Source organism: Filicampus tigris, chromosome 16 (assembly GCF_054856515.1).
Source record: "Filicampus tigris isolate MCC_2025a chromosome 16, RoL_Ftig_1.0, whole genome shotgun sequence".
NCBI lineage: Eukaryota > Metazoa > Chordata > Actinopteri > Syngnathiformes > Syngnathidae > Filicampus > Filicampus tigris.
Window position 1 is genome coordinate 5,390,572 of NC_141232.1, and position 24,428 is coordinate 5,414,999.

Here is a 24,428-nt window from a genome sequence, read left to right on the forward strand (position 1 = left end):
AATCGCAACGCCTACCATTCATAGTAACCAATTTATTTGCCATTTTAGGCTGCGCGGCGAGTGCAGGGCGGTGCAGTGTGAGAACCACACCCTCGTGTGTCGAAACAGGAGAGGTGCAAGAATAAAATCACAACATGACATGTTCTTGCACTTCGCAAGTCCTAAAAACACGAAACACATCAAATACATGTATATATATATATTTTTTTTAAATAAACACAGTTCAACAAAATATGTGTTTTTCATGATTGTTTCAACAATTATATACATACAGGAGAGAGAGAGATAGAGAGCGTGAGAGAGAGCGGCCCACACCACAAGTCAGGATGATTAAAAAAAAGAAATCCGATAATCAGGCCTTTGCAGATTTTTACTGGCGGCGGTGGGGAGTCACTTTTACACCCACCACCAGAAGATAATCAATCCTTGTTGCTTTTGAGTCGAAGGAGGGGAAAGCCACTCGACACACCCGACCGACACCACATGATAATCGTTCAGGATGATCAAGGTACAAACTAGACGAGTGTGAAGGTCACAAAAGTAGTTCCACCCCAGTAACAAGACAGTGTAAAAGTATCGGATGCATTTGTAGTCACGTTCAAGCCAATGATGACGAAATCCATGTTAGATGCTTGTGCTCACACAAAAAGTTGTTCCTCCCTGCCTGATTGGCTGCGCCTCAGCTTCAGACCCGACAGAATCTTCTGCGCGGGCGAGGCGAAGTGGTGCTCGGCAGGAAGGGCCCTCGGAGAGTGACACGATGCTTTCCCTTGTGCGCCGACGCCGCTCACGCAGAGCTCGGCCGCGGCGGAGGTCACCGACTCCAGTCCGAGCATGTACTGCGCGACATCCCGCGGGCTGAGGGGAGGAACGTCCTCCGCGGCGGCGGCGGCGGCGGCGGCGGCGGCCCGGTGAGGCGGACGGACCCCGTCCAAACTCGGGAGAAGTCCGTGGGTGGCTCGCTCGGGGGAGGAGCTGCGACTGCTGTCCGCGCTTCCCGGAGGGTCCCCAGAAGGCACGGCGGGCCGTTTGGCGTCGCAGCTCTGGCCGCAAGCTCGGCCTCTCGGGTTGTGATGGCGATGGTACTTGACGGGCTGCCTGGTGAAGCGGTAGTGAGGCCTGTCCAAGACAAAGTCTCGCGTTGGGTCGTGATGAGTCTGGCTCAGGGCTCCGCTCATAGCCAGGACTGGGACGCCAGGAGAAAAAAAAAAAAAAAAACACGCTTTATTAAATAAAGTCAAGTATATAGTGTGTGTGTATATATACTATATATATATATAATATACATAAAATAAAATAAATCTACATAAATACTGTATGTATGTACAGCATGTGCGTATATGTATTCTAACAATACCCTCAACTTGACAAACAAAGTTGACCCGTGTTTGCAACAGAGCCCCAAAGAAGAAGTGAAAATAAACAGTTGAGTGCACTCAAACAGAAAGAGTGGAGAAGGAAGGAAGGAAGGAAGGAAGGAAGGAAGGAAGGAAGGACGGGAGTCTTACTTAACCACAGAGAAGTAGCAAAGTCAGAAAAAAAGGAACTCAAAAGTTAGCCAGCAGGAGCAAAGCACTCAGAGGACTGCAAACTAGAATCGGCTTCGGAATGGACCGCAGTGCTATAATAATATCTTCTAGAAGCCAACTAAGTTCTCATCGCTGTTCGCTGTTCTCCGTTCTCGTCCCGCCTACCTGCTCTGTCACTGGCTTCGGGGCTGAGCTGGTCCACTGCCTCATTGGATGATGACTTGTCAGATATATAACCCTCGCTCGACTCTCTCTTCATTCCTTCGCTCTGTTGGGATGACAAGTTGAGTGGCGCGCCATGAGGACGGTCGATCCTATTTGCCTAACCAACTCATATTTCCCCCGCTAAAGTTGGTTGAGCGAAATGTCTTTTTTCAATTTTCAATGTATTTACATCATCAAATAATTGGTGTCCAAATAGCAAAGCGCAAAAGGGAAATGCCAAGTGTGAAGCAAAAGGAGTGAAAAAAAACAACACGCGAGCAAAGCGCCGTGGCGGAAGAAGTTGAGCTAAATAACAACGCAACTTACTTCCAGTGAGTAAGGGCGCTCCCTGGAAGACGTTCCTTGTTCTGGCCGGCTGTCAAAGTCCCCATCCAGCGGACAGGCGCGTCTGGGAGGGGTCTCGGGAAGCGGACCCGTGGGGGCCGGAGGAGGAGTGGAGAGTATGAAGACCTTGTCGTGGTGCGAGATGAGGAAGTCCACGAGCAAAGCCTGGTAGGTGTTCTCCTGCAGAGCCACGGCGGGCTGGTCCGTGCACACCGGGGGGCGCAGGAGAGTCGGGCCGAAGACAATGCCCAAATTGTTGGAGGACATTTTGTTCTCGTTGTTTCTGGAAACCCTGCAAGGGGGATAAATGAAAGGTGCGTGAAACCTTGCTAATGCAGTCAAAATGTTATTAAAAAATAGCATGTAGAAGCCTGAAGATAAGTTTGTAGTAAAAGATTTAAAAATCTGGGAAATGACAGAAAACAATGGTAATGTGCATGTCAGGCCAGTAGGTGGCAGTGTCTAATCGTAACAATGGGCATATCCTTGCTGTTCGATCAGCTTTTTTTTTAAATTAAAAACATTTCTATTGTTTTAGACAAATGCAATACAAGTGTAAAAAGATAAAATAGCAAGTGCCAGCATTCGTTTTTAGTTTCAAGTCAAACTTACTTATGCAGATGGGCTATGAGGTGCTGCAAAGTGTTGTAGCGGCAGAGAGGGAGTTTTTGCAGTAGCTGCTGTAAGTTACGAACAAAGTCCGTAAACTCGTCTGTGTCTTGCGGCGATTCCCACTCGCCCATGTGCTGGATGCTCCTCCCCGCTGTTATGAACTCGTTGTAGAGTTCAAACGTCAGCAGGGGCTCCGGAAGCTAATTGGCAAAACAGTGACGGGTAAGGGAGGAGAATGATAGCAGTTGTTCTCGGTGACTTGCGTGCCAGTGCCGCACCTCCTTGAAAAAGTGCTTCAGGATGCAGGTGATGTCGTGTGGGGACACCTCTGAGAGGTCCACGTCCTCCTTATGCTCCTCCAAGGCCTGACATAGCTTCTGGACACGAGGTTTGGAACCGCTCACCCGATACACCCCCTCAGTAGGGAAACAGTTCAGACAAGACAAACGCTATAGATGATGTCTTGCATTTAAAAGGCCAGAGAATTTTATGGAAAATTGACGGGTTTCTGTGGTTATTGAGGAAGACAAGCCAAACACTTTTTTTTTTTTAAAGAATATGTTTCCAGCAGGCCCACTAATTGAAACACAGCATTCTGATTAATGTTGTGCTTGTGGAATATGAGTTTAAGCAACAAAATCCACCTGTTTTGAGCCATCTCTTGGGGCGGCCATTTTGTCACTTCTGTCGACTGAAAATGACATCACAACTGCTCAGGGCTGAGGTAATGACCAATCACAGCTCAGCTTCAGAAAACAGGTCGTTACCTGAGCATTTGTGACGTCATTTTCAGTCGACAGAAGTGACAAAATGGCCGCCCTCTGAGATGGCTCAAAACGAGCGGATTAACTCTTATTGCACAAACGCAATATTTATCAGAATGCCTTGTTTTGCATAGAACATATTCTTGAAAAATATATGTCTAATCTAGCTAGTGGTAGTTTTGCATAAGCGGCACTCATTTGAGGGTGAACATTTCTTGACCTGGAAGAAGTCTCAAAGTCTCCAGAAGTTTGCAGTAACACCACAAAAAGTCGCTAATTTGTTGCTAGTCACTCTGGTTAAAGTGGTCAGTGGCGGTTTTGAGCAAGCAGCATTCATTTGCCGACCGGACGCGAAGGGAAGCTCTCCTTGCCTTTATTTTGACCGAAAACTATCTGAGATTATTCGAACAAAACACCCGGGAACGGTTTTAAATGGCATAAAACAACACCTGCAAGGTGAGAGCGCGACTCTCGATCTCGGCGGCGCAGCGTCGCACCACAAACGGCACGTCGTCCGGCGTGTGCCGCAGCAACACATGCAGGGGAACGCCAAAGACCGTCCCCTTGTTGTTGTCGCACTCCATCTGACACAGCTCCATGCACTTCCTGTGCAAACCCAGGCCGCACTGAGAGAGGCAGAAATGAATAAAAGCACGGCGAGAAAACGTCCCGCTGACGCCAAAGGGACGCACGCACACCTCCTCGCATTCCACGCCGTTGACGTAAATGTAGTTGTCGCACTGCTTGCATTTCACCATCTTGCTCTTCAATTTCTTGAGTCGGTGAGTTAGCGCCGCCCGGGACGGGGTGCGAACTTTGACCGGCTGGCCGTCGAGGCACTCTAAAGGAAAAATAAAATAGACATACTGTCGCGTCAAAGATAAAACTCACTCTATAATCCATCCATGCCACCTATTTTTTTTTTTTTTTGCCTTTCTGTCTCGATTGTGACGTTAACTACTCTCTATTAGGACATTGAAATGGATCGGATGTCACAAACCAGATTCAGACGCCACATCGCGGTCATCCATGTCATCTGCGAGCAAGTTGTATGTTCTGTGACCCCTCCTGTGATAGTAAGCTGCATCACCACAGAAAAAGACAACACTTAAATTAAAATAAATCAACCCAAACATATATTTTTTTCAAGAATATGATCCCAGCAGGCCCTCTCGTTGAAACACGGCATTCTGATTAATATTTGTGGAATATGACTTAAGCGGCAAAATCCAGCCGTTTTTTAGCCATCTCAGTGGGCGGCCATTTTGTCACTTCTGTCGACTGAAAATGACATCACAACTGCTCAGGTAACGACCAATCACGGCTCAGCTTCAGAAAACAGCTCAGCCGTGATTGGTCGTTACCTGAGCAGTTGTGATGTCATTTTCAGTCGACAGAAGTGACAAAATGGCCGCCTTCCGAGATGGCTAAAAACGGGTGGATGAACTCTTATTCCACAAACGCAATATTGATCAGAATGCCTTGTTTCAACTAGTGGGCTTGCATAGAACATATTCTTGAAAAATTGACTTATACTTTAAGTCATGTTTTTACAATTTTGAGAAGAAATTCAAAGACATCATGCAAAGGTGTGCTTACCAGGGCTGGGCAGGGATTCCAAACTGCCTCCGACGCTCTCACTGTCGCTGAAGCCAAATCTCCCTGACAAGGAGCAGACACATTGACGACTTGCCATTCAAATGGAGGTGAGCGGCTGTTTGTGGATGAAAATGGAGACTCACGGGAGTCAGTGGGTTGTCTGTAGAGACTGTCGTCCGTGTGAGGTGACGAGTCCTGCAGGGAGCTGAGGGGGTTGCTGGTTTTCCGTTTGTTCCTAAAACACATTCGACCATATCATGGATCTTCACACATGCACACAGCCGGACAATACTACAATCCGGGACGGGCAACTTAAATGATGGGAAGGGGGAATTTTTTCCACCAGGGGCCAAATAATGGAGGGCCACGCACTTCCTAACCAGATGTATAACAAAAACGCCATTTTAAATATGGAGAAAATACATGCCGGCCCACGAATAGCAAAAATCAACACAACTCCCCCCGAAATTCTTCCAAAAAAAAAAACGAGGGCTGCTTCTTCCTTACCGTTTTCCCTGAGGCACATATTCCTGGAAGGAGAAGATCTGCAGCGGCGTCTCCTGGCAGCGCCTGCTGCGTACGTACATCAAGTAGGGCTCGCCGGGCTCCAGCGAGCGGCACGTTAGCTCCAGGTTGTGATAGCCCGCAGGAACCGGCTCCGTCTGCTTCCGCTGGTAGTGGAACATGTTGACTGTGACCTGGTGGACGCACGGAGACGGACGGCGTTAAGAGTGAGGACACGTCGTCACGGACTTGCCAGCAACCGACCTGCTTGAGCACCGTGTCTCCCTGACAGATGAGCTTGCGGGTGTGAGAGATAATTCTCTCTTTGACCTTGACCAGCTCATCCTGGTGGATCTTGGCGTCGTGCACGCACTGTCTGTAAAACAGCTCGGACTCCGTCACCTTGAGCACGCAGTAGATTATGGATGAAGGTAAAGAACGCTATTTAAAAAAAAAAAAAAAACGTTTTCAGGAGGACTGCTCTTGCCTTCGTCTGGGCTTCATCCTTGGACTTCCTCCGCTTGTCCAGAGTTTTGATGCCGCCCGGGTCGTCCACGGCTTTTGCCGTGACAGCTTTGGCCTTCTCCAGCTCGTCGCAGCGCTGCAAGTATTGCTGACGGGACTTTTTCAGAGCCGTCACCGCTTCGTTCTGAAAAACACACAGAGAAGCATAAACAATGAAAAAAACAAAAAACAAACCAAATTTCCTAACCTGCTCGTTGGGCAGCTGTTTTTCAAACTGTGTTACTTTTACCAGAGGTTCGGTTAATCCTACTGGTCAAAAGTAAATTTTAATCAGAGATGGCTGTACGTATCCCTTAATGTATTACATTTTTGACATTTTTTCTAGCACATCAGGTTTTTAGATATTTTCATTTTTTTGTAGAATACAGATTTTACCATTTGTTGTAATTTATACCAAAGACATTTCAGAAAAAAAATCCATCTGTTGCTGAAACTAATCCTTAATTCATAAATATTAAACAACATATTACTGTATTACTGATGTGCTCGAGAAAAAACAAGGGAGGCGCTGAAGTGGGTTGCCATTTTGGACATTCTTAAAAAGGATTGGCGGCGTATGAATGGCTCAGTGGGTAACAGGTATTGAGATTTGAATCTCGGTCAGGTTTAACAGAAAAAAAGTGGAATAATTTGATGGAAATTAAAAATACATTTTTATCCGATTAATCGGAAAAAAAAAAAAAAGATCAATGAATTGGTAGTTGCAGCCCCATTCGATTGTGTGTTCCGTGGAATCTAACATAAACCGCACGTCTGTCATCTGGGTCAGACAATCCAAAATCGCACAACTATGTCGCCCAATGTCGCGATACATTGTTCAAATGCTTGACCGACTGCTGTTGCTAAACATGGAAGCCGTCCTAATTCACTTACCATCTTCCTCTGCTCCTTCACCCACTGCTCCTTAAATTCCCGCCGCCACTTATCAATCTCATTCCTCTTGGCAGCCAAGGCCTTTGGGACAGGAGATAGCGGATTAACAACTTTGCACCGCCGTAACCTTCACCAGACACCACCCGTGGAGCACAACTCAAACGCTGACCTGGTAACAGCGATTTTGCACTAGGTCCGAAGTCTTCCGGGAGCTCAAACTGTTCGTCAGGTCTTGGTCGAGAGCCATGGCGTAGATGTACTGCAGTGGCATCGATTCCTACGCAAGTGACATCAACTTTCGATTGTTTCTCCGTGGCGCAGGAAGAAGGAAAATGTTCGGAAAGGAACTGTAATGACATAAAAGCGACCACCTGTGCTGCCAAACTGGCTTTTGCTGCTTCAGATGTCTTCATGACATTTTTGGCAAATTCTTGTTCTGTCACAAAAATCAAACATTTTAATGGTCGTGGTGGAATGTCACGATTAGTATCATTTAATCTCTTATTACACACAGTAGTGAGCAGAGCAGTGTGGGGAATGGCAAAAATCATGCACATCCAAATAGGAAAAAAAAGGTCCATAATGAACAAAGCATATTTTAAGAGACTTTTCATTTATGATAAGACCTCGGAGTTTCATAATTCTGCTATATTTTCATGACGACTGAGTGATTATGATGAGGACACCAAATACTGATGAAAATACGTTCTTAAAAAAAAAAAAAAGAAACCTAAACTGGAAACAAATGAATGTGCATTATTATTATTATTATTATTTGCATTACTACCCCTACATGCTGCAACATATGAAGTTGCACTTGAGATGTCCTTGTATGCATTTGCTTGTCATGTCAGCAAATCCAATCTCATCTAACGTCCAATGCTATCTCATCTGTTAGACAACTAATTTTGCCTCTTTGTTGATATGAAGTGAGCCACTCTGCATGCTTTTTGCCTGTGTTTGTTGTCCAAAGGCAGCGTGTCACCTCTCACAACCTTGCTCCAGTCTGCTAATCCTCCCTTGCTAATCCTTCTTGCGTGTGGACCATCCAGCCATGACTTGAATTTGAGATGAACATTTGTAAATAAAAAAACAAACAAATAAATAAATAAATCTGTCACATTTGTCACACTGTTGCCGGGTCCCAGTCTGACGGGGTCCAAGTGAGCTGGTTCCAAGCTCTTTAGCTAGCTAGCTATCAGTCTATCTATCTATGACTAGCTAGCTATTTAGCTAGCTAGCTAGATACTTATAACTTGATACAAAAATGAGCAGACTCGTGTTTTTTTTTTTAGATACGAGCCGTCATTTGTCCGATTTTTTTAATTTATTTTTTATTTAGACTTGCAAGTAAAAGTCTGAGATACATGATGGCATTGAACTCAACTCAACTCTGAAAGCGAGCGCAGCATTTTTGGGAGATAGGGAACAATTGTTTCACGTGTATTTACAAAAAAAAAAAACATGACTTTGTCGTCAAGTCTGATATCTTAATGCTTACGCATAATTGGGAAACACCATAGAAGGGCTAATGAACAGCATCGGTGTTGTGGTGTTCTAATACAAACGGATAGGTGGCACGTGTACACAGATAATATAACAATACTCACAGGCATATATTATTTATGCTCTGTGAAGAATAACTAATAGTACACACGGGGCCCAGAAAACGTGGCAAAACCTGTATGACGTCTTTCCACTATCTTTAATTGTCATCAATGTATGTTTTGAAAATGACTTTTCTCATACAAAAAATGATATTGACTTAAACGTATTGAACTTATTTACATATCCAGCCATTCTGTCGGTTTTAAAAACGAAACAGACAGGTGTCCCCGTATGTTTGTCCACATACATGTCCATTGCCAGCAGTGCACTCACCCAAGCTGATCTTTTTCTCCATCCAGGCGAGGAGGTCTTTGGCGTAGCGGCACCACATCTTGGCGTACCGCAGGGCCGTCTCCACGCCGTCCTCGCAGCGGCACAGCGCCAGGTCGGCCTCGTGGGCTGGGAAAGAGTACATCAGCATCGCGGCGGGGCTCGAAAAAAAAAAAAAAAACCCACTCTTTTTTTTTTTTATATCAGTGAAGCCCACTCGGAAGACTGGAGGACCTCCACTCAGGCAAGCGATTCATAATTTCCCGAAGGTGTCGCTATGCTGTTCATTCAGTGGCCCCACAAAAAAAAGCACTTTGCATGAGGCAGATGACACAAATGAGGGAGTGTTTTCAAAAATAGGCTGAGAGGGCGTTGACGCAGCAACCCGCCCCCCCGACTACTAATCCACCCCCACCACTCCTTCTTGTGTTTCTTCCTCAGCGATTTGCACAATGTGGAGGACAATCACACAGCCTCCTGACCTCCAAACACACTGACGGAATCCAGTTAGCGGTCCAAACAAAAAAAGTGCTCACTCAGCCTTTGTCTCATTTAGAAATCAATATCCGAGTAAGTATTGTGCTGCGTCCTAACTGTCGGCAAAGTGGAGGATTAGCTCAAGTGAACTCGGATTGCAGGCAGGTTGGCCACCTGCCCGGTAACAGGGTGTTAAAAGGGCTGATGGGTAATTAATCCTGGGCCAATGGGAGCAGGGAACACATAAAAAGGCTGCCAGAGATCACCAAAAATCAGGAAGGTTGCGGTAATATTTTGGTGCATTATGAAGTCAAACTGTTTAGTATGAACGAGTGCGGCAAACACTAGGAAAAATAAGTAACGATTACGAAATGCAAAATTGGATGCCTCGTCGCCAAAAATTCTGCTTGACATTTATTACACGAAAAATGGGAGGGAAATAGGGGAGGGGGGGTTTGAATTAAAAAAAAAAAAATTAAAATTGTTTTAAAACATTGAAAGAATTTGAAACCAAATTCCGTAAATAGACAAATCCACGAGTATGCGGGGGTCGATGCTGGCTCACGCGTCACGAAGATGAAAGATACTTTCAGAACTAACTAGGAAAATGTAATCGATTACATTCTCCCAAACGGCAGTGACGACAACACGCGTTGAAAGGCGAGTGCTGTCGGTGGGTGCAGACAGACGCAAACACGGAGCCGGAGGCTGACCACAAAAAGAAGGCCAGCAGCGAGACGTGGTTTGGAGATAAATGCTGTCACGCGCTCGCCACACTTCCAATTGCGACCGTGCGGCTTTTCCACCCCCCCGTCAGATCCGCTCGTCCCCTTGTCGGCGCTCTGACCTGCGCTTGCGGACCTCTGCGGCGAAAATGCGCCGCGCGTAAACGCAGTAGTGGCTTTTCTCGGCTTTCTGTTTGGAGCCAGCGGCCCCGCGGGCGTAACGCCTCGCCGGGTAAAAGAGGGCCGCTTCCTCCTGCTTAATCCGCATCCTAATCTCGTTACTGCGCGGCAATTACAACTCGAGGGAAGCTACCGTATGAAAACAAGCGAGAGGAAAAAAAATACAAGCGGGACTGAGGGACAGGAGAACATTTTTGTGAATGTTGTCATATTGCGCAAACTAATGCTAACAAATCATAAAGGGGCCCTTACCTGATGAGTTTCCATCACCTTCAATGGTTACGCAGCGTTCCTGAGAAGAAAATCGAAATAAATACGCGTATTCGTATAAATAGAAAACTACATCGCAACGTGGATTTGAAGCCGATGAATTGTTCAGTCGTACTACTGAGTAAATAATCGTTTCTAGTGACAGCGTGGAGCACTTACGGATGGTTCAGGCTCCGCTGCGAGTTCCGTTCCCTCTCCAGTGATGCACTCCAAAGTGTCGGACAGCAGATCGTCCTTGTCACTAAACAGGATTAAAATACACATTCAGAAGTAGTAGGACGTAGCACAATAAGGTAGCAAAATATGAGAGCCAGCATGTATTGATTAATTAACAGCTACGCGACACCGTTATGTACCTTTGCCCACACGCAGCATGTACAGTATGACATGAATTGTATCGAATGATGTGAGCAAGCCGTGTCTATTTTTTAGCAGAGTTCACCTTTCACCCTTTGTTTTGAGTCTTACCAAAGTGGTGGTTCACAGCAGAATCCAGAAGTCCATAATTACATTTCAAAAACTTTTTTCCAACAATTGCATCATTCCGGGCTAAGGGCAGTCATTAAATCTATTTTTGAAGAAAAGTTTAATTTTACACACTTCATTGACAGAAGACATAGGTGGAACCGTTCATTCTGCTCTCTCAAGTTTTTGTGATACACTGTAAAAAGTAGGAGACTTATAAAGGGAAACTTTTTCCACCATTAATGCGACCTATAACCTGTACGACTCAACTGAAAAAACAATAAATCGTTTCGAGATGCGAACAAAAAAACAAAAAAACCCCTGAAATTATGTGGTTGCAAAAGTGTGCACACCCTTACAGCATGTACTGTAAATGAAAAAAGAGCACTTACATGGGGATAAAAGATAACTCGAGGTTATCAAAGTCTCTGAAGATCTCGCTGTAACGCTTGGTTTCACATTTCTGTGGCGCTTTGACGTCTGAAATGAAAAACGAAAAGGTTAAAAGATGGGGAAAAAAAAAGCAAAAAAGGGAGTGGGACTAGTTATGTTTTTCGTGTTCTGATAGGTGTGAGATTACGCATTCTGTACATCGAGACGCACAACTTCCTTCCAAATAGCAGAAATGTGCTCACTGCAGGTCAAACCACAAAGTTATTGCAGGGAAATAAAGAGCTCTAAAACCAACAACGAGCTCATAAAATCATAACCTTCACATGAAAGCCAAATTGCACAGTGAAAAGGGGAAAAAAAAATATACTGACTAAAATATGATTTCAGCGGATAATTTTAAGATTTAACTGGCGCGACAAACGAGGACAAGACATACGTCTCTTCGTTGGCCAACCACATCCTGTTTGCAGTTGGTGCCCTGACACAGTTCTGCATTCACAAGACTTCGCTTAATCTAAAAAAAAAATTTAAAAAAAAAGTGCAGAGGCAAGAAATCAAGCTCACCTCAGATTGCGCAATATCTCACCGACTGACTTCATTTAATAATATCTGTGTCGTGGATTCGGTCCTTTTGATCGCATGAAAGCTGCCTCACTGAAGGGGGCACAAGCGAGCACACAGGCTCACATTGGTGCCATTCTTCTTCTACGCTAGCTTCTTCAAGCTAGCTGTAAAATCAAGTGCGCAGCAGTGCCACTCTTGCTTGGCTCAGAAATTTGTAAATCCAACTAGGATGTCAGGGACTCACCGACTATAACGTCAGGGGCTCATCTCAAGTCTCTTAATCGCAGCGCTCATAGCTAAACGCTCCACAAAACTATGAATGTGACGCGGAAGTTGTTCCCGCGCCGCCATATAAAGGAGCGTCTCAATTGTCTTTGACATAATGCTTTTAGCGCATTAGATGGCGTAGCAAAAACAATTTGGTAATTCAGCTTCCTGTTTGGGCAAGTACAAGCCCTTTTGGAATTCACCCAAAATGGCTGCTTTAAACCAAAATGGCTGATTTCCTGTTCATTTGCAGGCGTGAATACTCGAGACTTTTTTTTGTGCATCCTGTTACGATAGACAGGTCCGCCCAATTTTGCGTTTATCGGCGAATCAGGTGTCCTGGGTTAATTTTTCCAACTTTCAGGTGGGCGCTACTGAGTGACTTTTGGGAAGTGGTGTCAGGCAGCCCTAAAATACATATTTTCATCCGGATATACGCTCTTGACAACATTTGTGCGTTTTTGGACATGATGAGGACCCTAAAAGGCGATTAATTTGCCAAAACAATAAGAGCTCGGGCTCTAATAAGAAAAGTCACACACCGACATAGACTCTGACAGAAATAGCACACGCATTTTAGACTATTGCTGTTTAGGTCACGCCTGACAGCTCAAAAGCGTTGATTACAGCGACTAAACAGCATTAACTCAGCCAAAAAAGATTTTCAGGAAGTCGGCCCAGCTTTGACAAAGAGGATGTTGCCGAGTGCAGCACAAAGCGAAAACAAAGTCAGACTGTTATTCCACTTGGGTAAACATCCGTCAATCAACTTCATAGTGAGCATTCGAATTGGAAAAAATAGCATCGCTGTGCTCACCTGAGGCCTGGGGGGACTCATGACCCGATTCTTGATCTTCTTCCATCTTCTCCACCTGCAGCAGGTTTGATCTCAAGCCTCAAGGGCCACGCACACGTCACATGACCGTCCGTCGCGGCCACGCCACGCGGGGCGGGACGCCTGCCCAAAAAGGATCGCGGGCACGCCGGTTCGAGACGGCCGCCGACTGCATCTTCCTCTCGTTGCAATCGGCGAGCTTGGCCTGCTGGCGCAAGAGGAAGGGGAAGCGCGGCTATAGGCCACGCCTACGCTAGGCACTTGTGTGTGAGATTAGATGATACAAAATGTGACATCTAGCCATCAGTTAGTATGCAAATTCAAGTTTTATTGTCATCTCTGTGGCGGTGAAACGCTCAACGTACTGTACATGCAGTTAAAGGTCGTTGAATTGAGTGCCTCGTGAAAATGGGAATATTCACGATGATGGGTCGGCCTTTGTTTTTGGAAATGCAAGGTGGGCTGATTGAATACTTTGAGGCGCTATATACAGTATATGCCCGGCCAGTCAGAGTTTCCCCACCCTTGCACTTACGGCGGTTTCTGAACAAATAGTCAGAGCAAGTATCTGATATACTCGACTATGCAAGAAAAACAAAAATATGGACACAGGTGAGTTAAAAAGAAAAACAACAACAACAAAAAAAAACACGATGCATTTTTAGTAAAGAAATTGTAAAAAAAAATTACTTCATAAAAAAGAAAAATTGGACTCACCGTAGAAAACAGAGTAAGACAACTTTAGTCAGTTTAGACACAAATAAAGAATGAGAAACTCAGCTTAGTCAAAGAAGTAAAGGAAAATCTGCTTATCTTGATCAAATATAAAGTACACGCTCCTTAGCATAGTAATAAGGAAACAGTTTTTGTTAGTTTAGTAAAAAAAAAAGAAAAAAAAGAAAGAAAAACTTAATCAGCTTAGTCAAAGAACTAAAGGAAAATGTGCATGGCAAAGTTAAACCAATTAAGAATGTGCTGATCACTGTCAAAAATGAAGAAAAAAATGCAATCATCTAGGTAAAAAAAAAAAAAAAAAAGCAAAAGGATTACTCAGCTTTGTCATTGAATTAAGAGAAATTTACTCAACTGAGTTAAATAAATAAACTTAAAATATACTTGTCTTAGTTTAAAAAAAAAAAGGAAGAAAAATTACACTCAGCTAAGTAAAAAAAAAGAAAAATCTACTCATCTGAGTAAAAAAGGACAAAACTAAAAATAATTTATTCAGGTCAGTCAAAAAAAAAATATATAGTAAATTAAAAAAAAGAAAACATTTCAGTCAAACCCCCCCCACAAAAGTAAAAAACAATGAGCGAAAATTGCAGTGGCGCTTGTGTCTGCGGTGCAATGCATAGTGTCATTACAAAGCGTTTAAGATGCTGCTCTAACCCGAGTAAAGAGACGTAATGAGCAACGTGGTAAAAATGTCACATCCCGTCTTATTTAAAGAGCCTTCAATCAAGCCAACGCGGATGTTTAATTAATCATGTGATAAATGCCATTTGTGTGGCTGCGTGTGTTTGGATGTGTTTGATGCGCATCTGTAAATGCTTTGCTGGTGAAGCGCGAGCGTGCGTGCGTGCGGGCGGGCGGTCGGGCGGTTTGTCTCGTCGGCAGCCGCCCGCCCACGCTGATGTGTTGACGTGGAAATTGCACAGGTGGCAGCAGAGGATGCCAAAGGGCACGTTTGCATATATCGTGTGGATTGACGAGATATGATGTCAGTCGTCGGTTTCTTTCAACATCTCAAAGTATCACGGCAAAATCCGGTGCTTCTGATTCAATCGATAGTAAAATTGTAATATAAAAAGAGTTCATATTATGAGCGTAAACAGAGTATTTTTTTGCATACAATTTTTTTCCTCATAATATTTGGATTTTTTTCCTCATACAAATACAACCAATGATTTTTTTTTTTTTTTCCCCTCTTTTGAGTGTATCCCTAAAACTCCTTCGTACTCACCAGTTATGAAATATTGGCTCAAAACAAAGCAGGGATTACTTACTAAGCGTCATGGACTGCTCACCAAAGGAAGACCGCATATTTTGGGGGGAGGAATTGCCCTGAAGAAATGTTTCTGGTTGGCCACGTCTGACAGGAAGACAAGCAGACGCGTCAAGCCATTTACTAGACCGAAATCCGGATTCACGGTGTAACGTCACCTTAGGACAACAAAAGAGATAGAAAGTTTCGTTTCTGTATGACAGACACGCTGGGTACTGCAAATGCCATCCCGTGTGGCAAGTCTAGTGCCTTTTCCATGAGCGTGACGGAACACTTAAAAAAAAAAAAAAAAATTGTTTTTTTTTACATCTTCCCACTGTGATGCCAAAGCATATAAGTGTCAAATATCCAAAGAAAAAAAAAAGGAAAAAAGAAAAAAAAACTTTTTTGTGGACCAAGTTTGTCTCACAGCTCATCCCGCGCCGTGCTGTCCAACGGCGACTGCAACACGTCCGAGTTCTGGGCCTCGGTGCTGAGCCGGCCCTGCTCGTGAGTTTTGCCCGAGCGCCCTCGGTCCCAGTCCGTGCGGATTTTGTCGTTGTCCCACACGGTGGACGTCTCCGTGTCGCTGATGTAGCCCGAGTCGCCCGTGTAGTGGGTGGGGTACACCAGGAGGGGCTCGGCCGAGAAGGCTTTCAGGTCGCGCGTCTCAAACTCCTCCATGTAGTCGGATCTGGGGAAGAGGAGGTCAAATTTGAGGAAATAATGGCCGTTAGAAAACTCTTTACATTCAAACGCGAGACTTCTATCTTGCTCCTCTTTCATCTACTAAATGACTGAATGAAATGTATTCCCTTTTTTTTTTTTTTTTTTTTTTTTTTTTTGGTAAGTGAGCAAATTCAGCAAGTGTGTGTTTTCACATAAGGTGCAAAGCTCTTACACTGGATGTTTATTGTACATGATGGGGAGAAACTCGTCCACGGGAAGCACCCTCTTTAAAGGCTCGGCTCTTAACAGCTTCTGCGCCCCTTGCAAGGATATCATGTAACCCAGAGTCCAATAGGAGTAGTCGGCTTCCACCAGGTTGTGGACGTTGGGCACGGCTTTCTCCGAGTGGTCCACCTGCATTCGCTTGCGGCCGATGTAGCTGCAAAACACGGGCAAGCGAGGAGGATGGAGTTCGGTTACGCTGCTCAACAGCAAATTTCAATCGGAGATGGCTTTAGGTGTCCCTCAATCTATTTTTGACGCCGATTTAAAAAAAAAAAAAAAAAAGTCACATTATATTATTGTCATTATTATTGAAGGCTTGATGTGCAAGAGAAAAAAAATGAGGGCAGATTTGGAATCAGCCAAAAAAAAAAACGGCATCTAAAAAAGTTGACTCGCATCAGTGATTAAAAAAAAAAAAAAAAAAAGCAAAAATGTGTTGATTAAAAGTCTCACATGAGATCCCAGTCGAGTCCTTCGTCCTCGATGTCGCTCATCAGGTACATAAGACGGCGCTTGAAGAAGACCTCGAAGCGCAGGTCGTCTTCGATCACCAGAGAGGTGAGCAGGCCGCGCGCTGCGATCTGACCGTTCGAAATCAAATCGAATCAAAACGCCCATGTCGGGAATATCTCGGTTGATTTTTCCGTGTCATCGCTTGCTGACCTCTTTCCAGATGTTATAGTGCGAAAGGAAGCATCCCAGCTCGCCTTTGGTCAACGGACGCCCGTGATAAGGGTCGCTGTACCCGGGGAGCATGTGGATGCCCATAGCCTGAACGTCGCTCATATTCAAAGCCCTTCAAGCAGACAAGAGGAGGAGGAGTGAGGCTGCGTGGAATGATAACAAGATAATAAGGTCATGAATCGGACTCACTTTCCATCAACGGCCTCAGTGATCTTGCAGTCAATCTCCTGCTCGTAGAGAGCTCTCAGCATGCGATCCCTGCGGTCAGTACGCCTCCGGAGGTTGATCATGAAGACCTGGCCACACGAGAAGCACTCCTTGCAATTGCACATTCCGAACCGCAGCAGGTACTAAAGTAGTTCCTGCGGGACTTACAAGGGCAGTGTGCTGCTAGTTCATGGAACAGTTTCATCCATAAAGGCAAATTACGTGTGAATATATTGATAGAACAGAAGAAAAACCATCGCGACTAAGATAGGGTGATATTTTTGCTGAGGATATAGAATATATGCCTGTGAGTAATGCTGTATGCGTTGCTACCACAAAAAGTACTGCCACTATTAGCCCGCCTATTGCGGTTTTTCATCGCATGTTAGCATTAAGCTAGCAGACTTTCGTAAATTCTCTTTGTTCGAGGTACCACTGCATCGAGCACGGAGGCGTGCTGTGCGACAAAATCGTCCTCGCTTACCTCATCAAAGCCCATTTTATCCGGTTGTTTGTAGGGAGCAGGAATATATTTGGAAGGTAACACCGGGGGATGTCGCACTACGAAGACAGACACTGCTCCTGTTAGTTGACGGCCTAGCGGCGCTGGCACGGCAGACTTCCGACGACTCACCGTTAACCTCCAGCAGGCAATGCATAAAGCTCTCGGCTTCGTCCTGCAAGGTATTGTGGGCGCGTAGCGGCACGGGTGTGTAGCCGTACGTCTCTCGGTTGCACACAAACATCTGCACGTCTGTCAAAGGATGACACAGTTAGCGTAAAACAGCCACTATACGCGCACTCGTTGGCACGTCACAGTATCTGCAATATGGGGACATTAAAATTGCCACAATATACCGTGAAAAGGTTTCGCGAGTTCATTTTGAAAAGAGAAACTAATACAAAGTCATAAATGATTCAATAAAATACTTTCAGAAGGTCAATTCCCGTCTTATTTCTATATTGAAATGCTCTGATTGTTTTTTCTTTTGTAACATTCTAATTTTTTAGATGTTGGGTTTAGAGGTATGTTAACTGTAAATTATAATTTTCCAAATTATGAAATTAATAAATTATTTAAAAAAAATAAATCATGAAATATTTCACTGTGTGTGTAGTGAAATCCATGTAATATATTTTTTTAAATGTTCGTATTGAACTTGTGAAATAAATGACAGTTTCCGCTATGCAGTGGACCACCATATTCCGGGTCCGTAGATTATTTTCAAAATTTCTTCTTTATCTTGGGAGCCAACCCCCATTTTTGTGGAAAGTGCGTATTGCAGGTTTATCTCCATATTTTTTCAAGACGTTTTTTCCGTTTTGTTTTTTTTTTTTACGTTTTTTTACGTTTTTTTTTTACTTTAAAAAAAAAACATGCATTTTGTGGACTTCACCTGCCATCCGAGCCGAGTAGGCAAAGACGATGATGTCATCGAAGGCCCAGTTGTACTCCGGGTGCGGCGGGTGGAAGGCCAGCTGCCTTGACGCCTCCTTCCGCAGGTCTATCAGGAAGGTGGAGTGCACCATCGGCACCGCAAAACAGCCCTTTCGCACCCGCTTCCTCATGGGCATGTAGGCCGGGGTGCGCTTGTAGTAGCCCTGAAGAAGAAAAACAGGCATCAGTCGATGCTCGCCATTGTTGCCGTCGTCAAAAAGAAGAACGTGGCGAATACCTGGCTGGTCATCCCGCACCAGAAGTTGGAATAGGCCGCGCGGGAATCCAGCATGGGAGCGATGACCGTCTTATTCTCGCTTATAAGATTCCAGAGGACGTTTGGGTTGATGAGCACGTTGTCACAGTCCATCAACTGCACAAGAATTAAGCAGTTTGTGCGTCAATTTTCCACAGTGCAGTGACGACGACGATATATTGTGGCTATTTTAATATCGCAATATCACAATATTGCCGATATTGTGACATCCCTAATATATATATATATATATATATATGTATATAATAAAAATGAGAAAATGTGAAAAAAAAATGCATGATGTAGAATTTGTGGAAGAAAATGACTTTGATACACGATATGAACATCTTCGCTATTTCATGACGGAAGTAATGTTAAATAATAGGCAACAGGCGAGGGCTAAACAGCCTAAAATTACGGCAAGCCAGTTGGCAAAAGGCACACACTCTTTTCCATACCAGAGGCCAAAGTCTCTTGACTCATAAACAAGTCCTCAAGAACATTCGCAGTGCAACAAACCTGCAAAAGCTTCTGGATGTTACATGTGGCTAAATTACACCCCAAGCTCAAGCTGCAGTGAGTGGGCGAGGCTCGGGAGTACAAATAGAAACATGCACAGAGGTTCATCTTTGTGCCACTGCGAGGAGACGTCGCAGAAGAACCACACCAGAATCGAAACGCGGCAGACAAATATGACAGGGTCTGATTCCAATATGACTTTCAGTGCCAAAAATGCCCCTGTACTTATCCATTGACTATTATTGGACTACAAAGATACACCAGCGTGGAGGCTGGGATCTTTGCTGTACATGGAAAGTATTTATTTTATTTTTTTTGTGGGGCATACTCACTGGGCCCATTCAAACTGTGCCAGACTTGGTGATACATTGCAGTATTCTATTGATTTCGATGGTGCAACGTGTATGTTATCATGAATAACATGGCAAGAAGATACCATCCTTTTAATTATATATGCATACATTTCACATCACATTTGACAGAGTGATTGCATAACTTACACAATTATATTATGTTGGGGCCGCCTCTCTAATTCTATCCACATGAATTGAGCACATACAAGACAGAGTGTACCGTATACTTTTTGGAGTGGTTTAGTCCTATTTGGCTGTTTTCCAAGAGGAGACATTGCATTCAATGTATGTGACGTACATTGTGGGATTGCAATTGCCTGTGCATGACCAAGCACGCTGAGGCCTTTATAAAAAAAATTAAAAATAACCTTGTTGTACTGCTTTCTATTATACAAGGTGTCAAGAAACGATCCCATTGCACTCAATGTATGCGAGTATGCCCCTGTTTGGCCAACATACCATAAAGTAGTCGGCCCACATCTCACGGGCCGACTCCAGTGCAACTTGCCGCAGCTTCATAACGTGGTCGTAACGGGAGTCCGGCCACTGTTTTGGACCCTCTTCGCGCTCGTAGCGACTGCAAAAGACATCCGGAGCTCGTCTTTAAACTTTTCAATGTCAAAAAAAAAATCAGCGCACTTGCACACACAAGCAACCAACCTGGGCTCCTCCTTCGGCCTCCACTCCACATAATGGTAAAGATTCTGCACCTTGACGAGCCAGTCACGCAGGATGGCCGTGGTGTTGTCCTCGTTATGATCGGTCGCCACCCTGTCAAAATGTCATAATAAACATGCACCACTGTGACAAAAAGCAGAAAAACGTGACACTGCTAGAAATTGAAGTTGAACTACATGTATTGTAATGTATTTAGAAATAAAACCGGTTGTTTATTTTCTTTTTATGTTTACTATGTAGCGACAGAGTGTGTTCAATGTAAAATCTTTGTTTATTCAAATATTTCAAAATAATACATTGCTCATAGTTATCATACTGAGAAAAACTGATATCGTCTGATGCCTAAATGCCAATGGAGAAAACAAGCGATAAATTAATTGCTTTTCCAAATAAACAACAACTGAAAATATTTTTCAATTTTATTTTTAACATAAGAAAACATAATATGACAATCATTTTAGGTCAGAAAATATTAACAAAAGTGTGTTTCCGTATAGATATAATTTAAAAAAAATAGTTATAGTTATGACATTAAATGCTCTGTAACAAAAAGAACGGTGAGAGTTTTCATGCCAAATACGCAAGTCTCTTAATTTAAATCAGACACACGCACTACTATTTTACAATTGAAAATTGAAACATTTTGGATACCACACTCTGTTCAGACAAGACTCTTTAAAGCAAAATAATTGTTCTTACTCTGAAAATTCCATTAGCACATGTGCGCTTTGATGACTTGCCTTTGACCTGAGCCCATTCGCTCATTCAATCGGCCACAAGGAGAGAAGGAGGTTCAAACTAGCCGAGCCGCTTTGGTAAACATTAGACCGACCACCCCCGCACAAAACGGGGGGAAAAAAAAAATTCTGCCCCGTGTGAGGCTCGAACTCACGACCTTCAGATTATGAGACTGACGCGCTGCCTACTGCGCCAACGAGGCTGTGCTCTGTTATCCCTCACTAGGGTGTCAAGTAGCGGTACAGACCGCTATGTACGTTTTACAAAAGTACAAAATGAGAAAAAAACGCCAGTCAGGAAGTAAAATAAAACAAGCCGCCCCCGCCCCCAAGGAATGTGGACGCATGACAGCATTAGTGAATGCTTGTCTTTTTCCATTCACAGTTTGCTACTCACTTTTTAGAGACGAAAACACTCGACTCAGCATTTTCAGTTTGCTACTAACTGGGATATTGATGTTTTTCTGATCATACAACATCCACAAAAGCATGATAGCATTGGAGCAAATGCTTGGCTCTCAGCAGTCTCACAAATGGTGGTTACTTCCTCGCTCTCGATGGATGAATGTCAAGATTTTTTTTATGTGCGACTGCTAGTCTCTCAGCAAACACACATTGAAGTGCTTTGTCATTCATTTGCAACATGCAAATACGGGGTTGTTTCCGTCTGAACTTCCCGACTCTTAGCATTAACATTTTAACATACCATTCGTCTGATTGAATGGTTACGACATATGGGGTCCCTCAGGGGTCAGTCCTTTGACGGGTTTTGTTCAGTCTGTATGTTTGTTACCCTTGGGTCAATTGCGAGTGATTTACTGTTACTTTGTCAGACTTATATACAAGTAACGGCATGATTAAACAATCCGAGTTCCCTTCGAGCCATTCGTTTTCCTCTGCTGCTCTTCTCCTCCTCCTCCTTCTTAAAAATGAGCAAAGTCAGGGCTTTCTTTTGAAACCATCAAAGATACATCTTGTCAAGGTGCGGTCTAACCACCGGCAAAACATTTGACTTATTGGAAGGCTGCTATGTCAGCACTTCCGAATATGGGCTTGCTGGCAACCGGGGTGCCATCATCACCATCGTCGTGTTGCCATGTGACAGTTTCACACTGAAACAAGTGCAGTGCGAAAAGGGCTTAAGGGTCCGTCTCCCCACAGCCGAAATTCTGCTAGAGATGGAAGTTGAAACTCTTTTACCAGCAGGATCCTTGCGGTACGTTTGCGTCTACCAGGTGGGACCGGCATCTCTGCCCCTCTCTTCACCCGGGAGTCCAAGACATGTGCCGCAAGTCCAATGACACGACCACACTCTTGACTCAACATTCACAAAATTGTCTCTCAGCGTTCCCACAAATAGTAAGTTAGCAAAAGACAAACACTAACTAGGTTTCAAACAGCATTCCACTGCTTTTATTTGTATTTTACTGCATTAAACAAGGCAGCACCAACATACACAGCGGCTCCGAGTTATGTTACGGGCCATCCATCAGCTGCAGTGTTGGTATTTTTGTAATCCTCGTATAGACTACATCCAGACAGTCCGGAATGGGACACATTTCTCACCAGTGTGTGAGAACACTGCAGCAGCTCCCCGCTAAGCCATCGCTCGTCTACAAGTCCTCAAACATGACACGCAGTCTCTCGGCTCCAATAAATGTTTGTTCAAAGCCTGTCGGCGGTTCATTCACAAGTAGCTTTTATTTTTTTTCTGGGCTCTGGTCTTGTGTATGAAGTCCCAAATGGAGACACAAAATCCATTTCTGACGGCTTGCTTACAAAACAAAACAAAAAAAAGTTGTTCCACATGCGCATGCGTTTACACTCACGGCACAGCTGTATGTATAAAACTGTCATCACTACAGGCCAGTTTTGGACGGGCACCAAAACGAGAGGGGGGCAATTACCAGCTTGGCTCGAATGAAAGGAGCCACATAAGGTGAATCTGGTGTGTGACAAGCATACCTCCTCGGGGTTTAGATGCGGGTGGGCTGTTGCGGCATGTTGTTAAACTCATAGCAGAGGAACACAGAACATTGTACCGCTCTTCACTTTTGCTTGAGAAGGAGCTGAGAGTTAGATCATTTTATGTAAATAAATGTTTGAATACGTGAATTCATATGTTTCTCAATACGGTGCATTATACATGTCTGAAGGCAATTGCTGGAAAATTGCAAAGACTGACATAATGTAGTACTGAAATGTGGAGCTATATATATTTCAGTTTTCCAGATTTTTTTTTTTTTAGAGCGGATAAAACAGTGCTTAACGACACTGTAGTTTTTTAAGATTAAACAACCGTAGTTTACTAAAATGTTAAATACAACGAAACTGTAATCAGGAAGTGAGGCTTTTCTGTAGCACTAGAGGGCGCCCACGTACCACTCGTTTTTGAGCATTTACACTTTTAGTTGTTAATTGCTTGCGCCAAATTGGTAAAGCTGTAAAAGCCTGAGTTTCCCCACAATCTCCATGTTTAAAAGAAAAAGTCAAGTAATAAACGTTCTTCACAATAATATGTTCTTTGCATCTCACCAGTCTAAACATGGTATTCTGGTTAACATGATGTTTGTGGAATATGAATTAAGCAGAAAAATCCACCTCTTTTTATTCATCTCGGGGGTCTGATATTTTGCACTGTGATGTCATTTTCAGTCGACAGGAAGTGGCGGTACGAGGAAAAATGGATAAAAAACGGGTGAATTTTTCTGCTTAAATCATATTCCACAAACACAATACTAATCGGAATATCTTGTTCAGACTAGTGGCAGGGCATAGAACACATTATGGAACTTTTTGACTTGGCTTCCCTTTAACCTGGATGTTTTGGTGTGAATGCACTAGACTAGAGAAATATCAGTGACGTTAGATTTGCAGCACTCAAATAGAAATCTTTTGACGCATGACAACATTAGTGCAAAACCCCGCTTAAAAAGAATCCCTGTACAGTTAACGTGCTGCTCCTACTCCTGCATCATATTGGATTTCCAAACACCAAAATCCCGCCCCCCTCCACTCCACGTATACATATCAATGAATGTACAGCACGCTCACTACATCCACGTGCTGCACAAGAGCACGACTTGATGCATAGTGTTGAATTTTACACCCGCTTTTAAACACATCAGAGCATGCACTTCAAGAAATGTTTACGATAGAGAATTGTCATGCAAACACGATAATAGGGGGTTCTCTCTCACCACACGGCGATGCGCTCTTTGGGGTAGTCGAGGCGCTCCACGGCTCCCAGCACGTAAGGCAGCGAGTGCTCCGAGTTGCGGCAGATGAGGGCGAGCACGACCCGGGGAGCCAGAAGCGGAGACTCGGGGTTCCAGCGCTCCTCGGCGAAGTAACCCAGAGAGGGCGTGCAGAAGCCGCACAACACGCACAGCAGAGCCAAAGCGACGCCGTGGGTCATGGTGATTCCTCGCATGGAACGGGGCAGAATAAATAAATGCAAAGCGGCGTACGGTGGTGCATAGACGGTGCTAAGCGACGGTTGTCTCCGTTGGGCGCATTCTTATCATAAGTGGGGAGAAAAAGGATACTGTACTGTTGTAGCGGAGCTGCAAAGTTGGGCTTTAAAGGGGAGGACGGTGTCATGTTAAA

The 24,428-nt window shown here is 44.2% G+C and overlaps 2 protein-coding genes and 1 non-coding gene across 6 annotated transcripts; all 3 read right to left on the reverse strand.

The window, feature by feature from the left end:
• Positions 1 to 12: 12 nt before the first annotated feature.
• On the reverse strand, positions 13 to 13,207 carry gmip (GEM interacting protein). 4 transcript variants are annotated; one of them, XM_086056789.1, is made up of 21 exons: positions 12,992 to 13,207; positions 11,343 to 11,430; positions 10,645 to 10,726; positions 10,468 to 10,507; positions 8,837 to 8,962; positions 7,327 to 7,391; positions 7,125 to 7,232; positions 6,956 to 7,036; positions 6,045 to 6,206; positions 5,822 to 5,959; positions 5,561 to 5,751; positions 5,197 to 5,288; positions 5,054 to 5,116; positions 4,455 to 4,535; positions 4,153 to 4,295; positions 3,904 to 4,080; positions 2,969 to 3,106; positions 2,691 to 2,890; positions 2,061 to 2,370; positions 1,695 to 1,797; positions 13 to 1,186 (listed from the first exon to the last, which is right to left on the reverse strand). In XM_086056789.1, the coding sequence occupies exons 1-21, from the start codon at positions 13,035 to 13,037 to the stop codon at positions 639 to 641; spliced, it is 2,982 nt and encodes a 993-aa protein (XP_085912915.1). In that variant the 5' UTR covers positions 13,038 to 13,207; the 3' UTR covers positions 13 to 638. The 4 variants fall into 4 exon arrangements, with proteins under 4 accessions (XP_085912915.1, XP_085912914.1, XP_085912913.1 ...); XM_086056788.1 differs by having other exon boundaries at positions 7,324 to 7,391; XM_086056787.1 differs by having other exon boundaries at positions 3,904 to 4,295.
• Positions 13,208 to 13,316: 109 nt separating this feature from the next.
• Positions 13,317 to 24,388, reverse strand: colgalt1a (collagen beta(1-O)galactosyltransferase 1a). Its single transcript, XM_086056791.1, has 12 exons — positions 24,020 to 24,388; positions 20,065 to 20,175; positions 19,864 to 19,981; positions 18,515 to 18,649; positions 18,236 to 18,440; positions 17,473 to 17,592; positions 17,323 to 17,399; positions 16,821 to 16,927; positions 16,611 to 16,743; positions 16,401 to 16,528; positions 15,895 to 16,101; positions 13,317 to 15,687 (listed from the first exon to the last, which is right to left on the reverse strand). Exons 1-12 carry the CDS (start codon positions 24,250 to 24,252, stop codon positions 15,420 to 15,422), a joined length of 1,842 nt encoding a protein of 613 aa, XP_085912917.1. The 5' UTR covers positions 24,253 to 24,388; the 3' UTR covers positions 13,317 to 15,419.
• Positions 20,950 to 21,022, reverse strand: trnam-cau (transfer RNA methionine (anticodon CAU)). Its single transcript has one exon. It is a non-coding gene; the product is annotated as a tRNA-Met (tRNA).
• Positions 24,389 to 24,428: the final 40 nt, after the last annotated feature.